Below are 7,760 nucleotides of genomic sequence, written 5' to 3'. Positions count from 1 at the left end.
ACTTCAGATGCCAAAAAGCAAGGTTAGGACTTCTAGGGACTTTCCCGGAAGTAGGCCCTTTGATGGATTAGGTCTTTGTTTTTCTTTGGGCAGGTGGTGCTGCTTGGCTGCCTGGGTTCATGACCTGAGTGGTACTTCAGTTGTGTTAAGGTCTAGGGGGCCTGATATAAAATCTGAAGAGATCTGACTTTCACACCTGCATGACTATATCTCACCCATTTCCCACTAACCTGCCTGGGGATGCAGGAAAGGCAATCGCTTCCTGTTTGAAGAGTTAATCTTGGGCTGGAGAGATGGCTCAGAGGTTAAAAACATTGGCTGCTCTTCCAGAGATCCTGAGTTCAATTCCCAGCAACCACATAGTGGCTCATAACCATCTACAATGAGATCTGGTGCCTTCTTCAGGCATGCAGGCATAAACCCTGTAGACATAATATATAAATAAAATCTAAAAAAAAAAGTTAATTTTTTTCCTGGAGAAGTGGCCCACATCTTTAATCCCAGCACTCCCAGAGGCAGTGACAGGCAGATTTCTGTGAGTACAAGGCCAGTCTGGTCTAAAAAGTGAGTGCCAGGGCTACATAGTGAGCCCCTGTCACAGACGGAATAAAAAGTTAATCTTTAACGTTTAAGTAACAAAGGTGACCGACTCTTGTGGTATAGAGAGTCCAGGTGTGCCTTCGTGCTCAACCTAAACTCATACCGCTACTTCCCAGAACCCTGGTTTCGATTTCCCAGGAGCGCGTGCGCAGAGGCACGGGCTGACCCCGCCCCATCAGCGCGCCCCGCCCCCTGGGCTTTGAAAGGCGCTCTGCGTGGGGTCCTGACACCCCAAGACGCCCGTGTCCCTCGCGCAGGCGGGCGTCCCCGGAGGCGTAGTGCCCGCAAAGGCGGTGACGGCGGTGCGCCCACGCATCATGGTGAGCGCAGCGCAAGCGTGGGGGCCGGGGTCGGGGTGGGGACAGAAAGCGGGAGTCTTGGGGATGCATGGGCAGAAGTAACTTGCAAATGAGGGCCCCAGGTTCCGGAGTTGAAGTCCAACCTCTGGGTCTTTCAAAGCAGCTCAAAGACAGGGGGAGCGGGGACGCTTGGGGTCTCAAAGCCGCTGGAGAAGGAATTCCTGTAGCCCAGAAGATGAAGTCGGTGCTCCCTGGCAAGTGGATCTGGGCCCGGGGGTAGCACCAGAGCTCAGGGGGTGCTACTCTGCGTTGGGAGTGGGTTCCCAACAGCCCCCCGCCCAAGGCCATAAAGAAGCCATAAATCAGCTAAATTCTCAGGGTGCACACCAAAGGTAAAAGCCAGTGTAGGTGACAGTTGAAACTGCCATTACTTGTTACTAAGTAGGGGACAGAAATCCCTAATACAGGTGCCCTATGCCCCCTAGTCCTACAGACCGGGGTGGGGGGTGGGGGGGACTGAGGGCAGAAGAGGAGGTGGCTGTGAATGAGTTCCTTTGTCCAATGCTCTCCTGCCCTGCCCCCCACCAGCCCTCTGTGGGACCATTGTCCCCCCACACCCAGACAAGAGAGTATTATCTGTTGATGCCATTGTTGGGTGGAGGGAGGCGGTCTTTGGGTCACCCTCCTCTGCACACTCAGAGCGCCAGGGCAGCTGTGGCTTTGCCCATACATAGCCTCAGACCTACAAATAGGACATCCTTCAGAGGTGCCGAGAATATAGAAGTTAGGGCTGATGGTGAGCAACAGGCGTTTGCTTCCCTTGCATGCCCTGCCACCAAGGTGTTCTCTCTGAGGGGCAGCAGAAAGCGATCCTCGGAGCCTGGAGAATAAGAGGTTAGGCAGTTCGTGTCACTGAGGTTCCATCTTCCTACCTGCTGTTGAAGATACTGAAGGCCCTACTGGGAGAAAAAAGCCACCACTCCCTGCTGGGGAAAGCACCCACCACCCAAGGGTGCTTTAAGTTAGGACTGGGGATTCCTGAGCTGGCAGCTGGTCCCCGGTTGGGAGAACTAGGCCAAAGACTAGGATTTGGTGCTTGTGGGCTGACATCTCCTCTACCGTCTGCACACAGAACACAAGCTTTTCCCGAAAGAGCCACACGTTCCTGCCCAAGATCTTCTTCCGAAAAATGTCATCCTCAGGAGCCAAGGACAAGCCAGAGCTGCAGTTCCCCTTCCTCCAGGACGAGGACACGGTGGCCACACTTTATGAGTGCAAGACACTCTTCATCCTGCGCGGCCTGCCAGGCAGCGGCAAGTCTACGCTGGCTCGGCAGATCGTGGATAAGTACCACAATGGGACCAAGATGGTATCTGCTGATGCTTACAAGATCAACCCTGGTTCCCGAGCAGAATTCTCCGAGGAGTACAAGCGGCTGGATGAGGACCTGGCTGCCTACTGCCGCCGGGACGTCAGGGTTCTTGTGCTTGATGATACCAACCACGAGCGGGAGCGGCTGGATCAGCTCTTTGAAATGGCCGATCAGTACCAGTACCAGGTGGTGTTGGTGGAACCCAAGACAACATGGCGGCTGGACTGTGCCCAGCTCAAGGAGAAGAACCAGTGGCAGCTGTCTGCTGAAGAGCTGAAGAAACTGAAGCCTGGGTTGGAGAAGGACTTCCTGCCGCTCTACTTTGGCTGGTTCCTGACCAAAAAGAGTTCTGAGACCCTCCGTAAAGCTGGCCAGGTCTTTCTGGAGGAGCTGGGGAATCACAAGGCTTTCAAGAAGGAGCTTCGACACTGTAGGTGGTTGTGGGGAGGGAGTGAGACAGCTAAAGCCTTCTGTTTGCCTGTGGTAGAGAGCCCCAAGGATGGGACTGGGGAGGGGTGGAGGCTACAGGCTGTGGCTTCCAGGAATAGCCAGAGCAAGGCGTCAGTGGTGGGAGCAGATGGCACAGTGGAGAAGACACGTCCACTGCGCCTTTCTTGCCACCTCCCTCTTCTCTCCAGCATCATTCTCCCAGCCTGGATGTAGGTTTTGGAGGTAGGAAAACTAAGTGACTCTCAGCATAGAAAAGAAATGTCACCATATGCTACAACCTCAGAGGGAGACCCTGGCCAAAGGCTGACAAACTCATTTTTTTAGCGGCAGAAAACATGTTTCCAAGCAAAATAGGAGATGTCTCAACTACAAAAAGTAGTCAAATAAAGCCTGTTGTGATTTCCCTGGGGATGGTTTGCAGGCTTTCGGCTCCCCATGGCACTGCCATGGCATCCCCAGTGCTTCAGGCCTTCCAGAATATTCTCTCCACATAAGAGGATATGAGAGTTGTCACGGGTACCTGGGTAGTATCCAGCAGGGTTCTCTCCTGGCAAGGGCTGTTGGCTCCAGAGGATGGGAGCTTAGGGCTAGGGAAGGCTCAAGAGTCCTAATTTCCCACAGGCTGTCACTCCCTAGTTCTTCTATGCCTTTAATCTATGTTTTTTTTTTTTCGTTTTTTGAGACAGTCTCACTATGTAGCTTTGCAGTAATCCTCCTGCCCCCGCCTTCCCTTCCCTTTACCATGCCTGGTCGGTCTCCTTTAACTAGTTTTTAGTCTCTCAATTTTAACTTGTCTGCAAACTTGAAATAACCCCGTTTTGTCGTTAGATTGCTTAGAGGCAAACAGTTGCAAACAGGTCTGTTGTGCCCGTGTGAGTTCTCAGAGAACTTATTTTTGAGCTCCTAAGCCTCACTCTATGAGATGCTGCTTGGGAGCCAGCCCACATCCTGTGTAGAGAGTGAGGGGCAACCCCAAGAGCCAGGGCTTCTGGCCAGAGCTGGTGGGGCTCAGTTGGGCATGATTACTGCTTGATGTTGGCTTTGACCACTAACACCAGAATTCTTTTCTGCTCAGGGTAGAAGGCATCAGAGACAGTAACAGGGCATGCTCAGAATAGAAGCTCCCTGGAAGGGCTAAGCCTTTGGGAACAAATAGGGACAAGCTAGAGACCGAATACAGCCAGAAAGCTTGGAGTCTAGATCAGCTTTGACGTTCTAGTCCCCAACCATCTTGTCCCACTGTACCCAGAACACTTTCGGGACCAGGCCCTTGGTATGCTCTCCTCCCCTAAGCATGGCCACAGGGCACTGGAGAGTAATTGGTGACCCCTGGGTGAAATGGTTGGTGTCATCTCAGGCCCAGAGGAGTTTGGGGGTATGGCAACCTGAACTGTTGCCTTAGACAGGCAAGAGTTAACCATGTGTCTGTCCCACATGGCTAGAAAGTAGCAAGATTTGTTTCATTTTCCCACCTTCCACCTTCTCACCCTGCTTTCCCTTCCCAGGTAAGATGCTGGCCTTTGGGTAGCATTGTCTGGCCCTATTACATATGTCCTAGAACTCAGACATGTAGAGATCTGGACGCTGCAAAACCAGCATGGCTGGAGTTTAAATTGTTCCCTGCCCAGCACTAAACCCAGGACCCTATACATGCTAGGCAAGCACCCCAACCCACCCCTCCCCCAGAACTCCTGCATCTGCTTTCCCAATGCTAGGGACTCATGTGTGCTAGGGCCTGTGCATGCTAGACCTCGCACTCTGCCAACTGAGCTGCAGCTCCAGCTAGCAAATGCATGCATGAAGCTCAGCAGACTGCCTGAGAACATCTTAGCGTGGGCCGTTCCCCCACCCCCACCCCGGGCCTGCAGTTTCTGTGGTAGGTGTTGGTAGGCCCAGCTCGCTGCCAATGACTGGATCTTCTCTTCTGCAGTTATTTCTGGGGATGAACCCAAGGAGAAGCTTGATCTGGTGAGCTACTTTGGAAAGAGACCCCCAGGCGTGCTGCACTGTACAACCAAATTCTGTGACTACGGGAAGGCCACCGGGGCAGAAGAATATGCCCAGCAGGATGTGAGTTCTCCCCAGAGAACCTGGTGGGGGAGGGGAGGGCGAGTGGGCTGAAGTCTCTTCTGGAGCTGCGGCCTCGGGCAGACATCACACAGTGATGAAGTGTGGTCTCCTGTCTGGCTGAGTCTGTGTCCATCTGTCCCCAGAACCTGCTCTAAGGGTCTTTTCCCTCAAGTAGGTTCATGGAGAATGCCAGGCAGCAACAGGTCCCTACTCTGGCCTCTTGAACCCATGTTAAGTCCCAGAGACCCAAATGCTGAGTCCTGTGTGCCAAAGAGCCTGCTGCCCTGGGGCTCTGGTCTACCTCGGAGGCCTGGCCTTGCTCCAGAGGGAAGGAGTAGCTCAGGATAGAGACACTGTTCCTGAGCTGATATAGCCCACGGCCAGACGCAGCCATCCTTAACTCCAGGCACGTTGCCTAACTTCCTTTACCACTGCCTTCCCAGCAACCGCTCCTTGGGAGCCAGGTGTTAGTAACCTGTGCTCTCAAAGCCTTGTCCAGTGAGATGGCTGGAAAGACCCTTGCTCCATTCTGTTGTCCAGTTAGCAAGACTAACCAAGCCCCTGTCACACACCATCAGGTATGGCCAGAGGTCTAAGCAGATGTCAACCACTGTACTGAGTGGATTGAGTTGTGAAGTAACGGTAGTGGCTGATCTAGGCTGTTTCCTCAGAGACAGGCTTGAGTTTACTCCTCTCTCACAAGTGAAGAACCATGGCAGAGAGGCTAGGAGCAGTCAGAACCTTGGGCCTATGAGATAGGGATTTGTGTCTGGTGTCTGAGTCTTTTCCCAGCCTTGAGTGGCTGGTGTTGCATGGCTATTTGATCTGCCTTTTTAAAAAATGACCCCTGCACAGCTGCACTCCTCTGGAGGTGGCCGACCCTTGCCAGCTGTCCCTCTAACTTGCCGCCTCCCTTCCCCAGGTGGTGAAGAGATCTTACAGCAAGGCCTTCAAACTGTCCATCTCGGCCCTCTTTGTGACGCCCAAGACGGTTGGGGCCCAGGTGGTGTTGAATGAGCAGCAGCTGCTGTTGTGGCCAAGTGACGTGGATAAGCCATCTTCCTCGGAGAGCCTGCCTGCAGGGAGCCGAGCTCACATCACTCTCGGCTGTGCAGCAGATGTACAGCCCGTGCAGACAGGCCTTGACCTCTTAGAGATTTTGCAGCAGGAGAAGGGGGGCAGCCGAGGTGAGGAGGTGGGTGAGCTCCCCAGGGGCAAGCTCTATTCCTTGGGCAAAGGCCGCTGGATGCTGACCTTGGCTAAGAAGATGGAGGTCAAGACCATCTTCACAGGGTACTATGGGAAGGGCAAACCTGTGCCCACACATGGCAGCCGGAAGGGGGGTGCCATGCAGATTTGCACCATCATTTGAGAGATCACACCCTTTTGATCTTTAGAAGGGAGAGGGGTGGACAGGGCAACATGCCTTCCACTTGACTTTTATTTTTTACTCGAAGCTAACCTACCTGTAACATTTTAAGAATCTGTAAAGTAACTGCCAGTCCCTTCCTGTCCACCCACTTCCCCTTAACACTCAAGCTCTCTACACAGGCGTGTGGGTAGAGGAAGACACCATTCAGAAACCTGGGCCAGTGGTGATAATAAAAGGCTGGGCTATTGGGTCTGGAACCACGTCCGCCCCACATCCAGGAGCTGGTTAACTCTCCCTTGGCCCCTGCCTGATGCCTATCCAGAGCTGGGCACACCTCAGAGCTGCACACATCAGAGCTGCACAGATCATGCTAAGGACAGTGCTACTTCCACAGGAAAATGGTGGTAGCTCGGAGAGGGATCAGACCCCTGGGTGCGACTCTTTGTTAAATCACCATAGTGCCTAGGAAGGCTTGGGCTACCCTCTGGCATGTAAAGGGGTTCACCTCCCACCTCTGGCCACTGCCAAGTCCCTGTGAAGAATGTGATCACTAGTGGGAGGAAGTGGACCTCTGGCTTCCCACTGGTCACCCACCCTGCACAGTAGCACATCTGTGTGTGGACAGAGGCTGAGCAGAGACACACGGCCCAAGAAACTCCAGCTTTGCCTTCTGCCTAGCCAATCCTGCGTCCGTGGTCGTGGTGCCTCTGGGCCTCTATAGGAGGGTGGTGGGTACCAGGAACCAATGAGGGGACCCTGAGCTGGCTAGAGTATGCCCCATCTCCTGCCCCGGGGAAGCTGAACAAGATCATGTGTTATGGTTCCTCACGCTGCCTTTGCTCAGTAACAGGACCTTGCTAATTGGGTTATCACCCAGGTATTTGGGGTTTATTTTCCTATCCTGGTTTTGCCCACCTCAGCAACCTCTAAGACTGATTCTGAAATAAATCATGTTAATCCCAGCTGTGTGCAGTCACTCTTAGCCTTCTATGTCCATCTTAGGCTTCCCTGGGGCCAGGGCAGGGGACATTAAGACTAGCTTTGTCCCACAGCTTGGGGCCATCGGTCCTGTCTCCCTTCTGCTGGCCGGGCACAGCTGTGATGAGACCGGGCAGCCGAACAGTGTTGGCTTTCATGAAGCAGAGAGGAGAGGCTGGCTTCAGACTCACACAGAAGGTGGGGCTGGCTGGGAGCCAGGAACTTGGAGCACAAAGCCTTTATCTGACAGCTAAGGCGACCATGCAGGTGTTCTCGGCCTAATCAAAGACCTCTCAGCAAGACTCAGAATTTCCAGTGTGGGCTTTGCAGGGTCTCTGGGGAAGGCCATCAAGTTAGCATTCTTCAAACACAAGACCTACAACAGCCCCTTCAAGCTCACAGGGCCCCTGGCCTAACGGATCTGGCACTCTGGTTCAAGGCCTCTCTCTCTCCCTGGCTATCTAGCTTCACAGCCTCAAGTGTCCGCCCTGGGCAGTGACCTGACTGAGTGGGGTGACAAGGCCACAGGTAAGCAGGAAATGAGACTAGTTGCGCATTCGCAGAGTGCAGTTTCCAACAGCACAAGCCTTTAGAGCAAGCAAACAGCAGGTGCGCTCTG

The 7,760-nt window shown here is 53.6% G+C and overlaps 1 protein-coding gene across 2 annotated transcripts; it reads left to right on the top strand.

The window, feature by feature from the left end:
• Positions 1-784: 784 nt before the first annotated feature.
• On the top strand, positions 785-7,125 carry Cnp (2'',3''-cyclic nucleotide 3'' phosphodiesterase). Of its 2 annotated transcripts, none has more exons than XM_075990747.1 (4): positions 785-920; positions 2,032-2,701; positions 4,652-4,791; positions 5,714-7,125. In XM_075990747.1, exons 1-4 carry the CDS (start codon positions 918-920, stop codon positions 6,161-6,163), a joined length of 1,263 nt encoding a protein of 420 aa, XP_075846862.1. In that variant the 5' UTR covers positions 785-917; the 3' UTR covers positions 6,164-7,125. The 2 variants fall into 2 exon arrangements, with proteins under 2 accessions (XP_075846862.1, XP_075846863.1); XM_075990748.1 differs by lacking the exon at positions 785-920 and adding an exon at positions 940-1,291.
• Positions 7,126-7,760: the final 635 nt, after the last annotated feature.

Source organism: Microtus pennsylvanicus, chromosome 11, assembly GCF_037038515.1.
Source record: "Microtus pennsylvanicus isolate mMicPen1 chromosome 11, mMicPen1.hap1, whole genome shotgun sequence".
In the NCBI taxonomy this organism is placed as follows: domain Eukaryota; kingdom Metazoa; phylum Chordata; class Mammalia; order Rodentia; family Cricetidae; genus Microtus; species Microtus pennsylvanicus.
The sequence above is the reverse complement of the archived record's forward strand: the minus strand, read 5'-3'. Positions and strand labels throughout refer to the sequence as shown.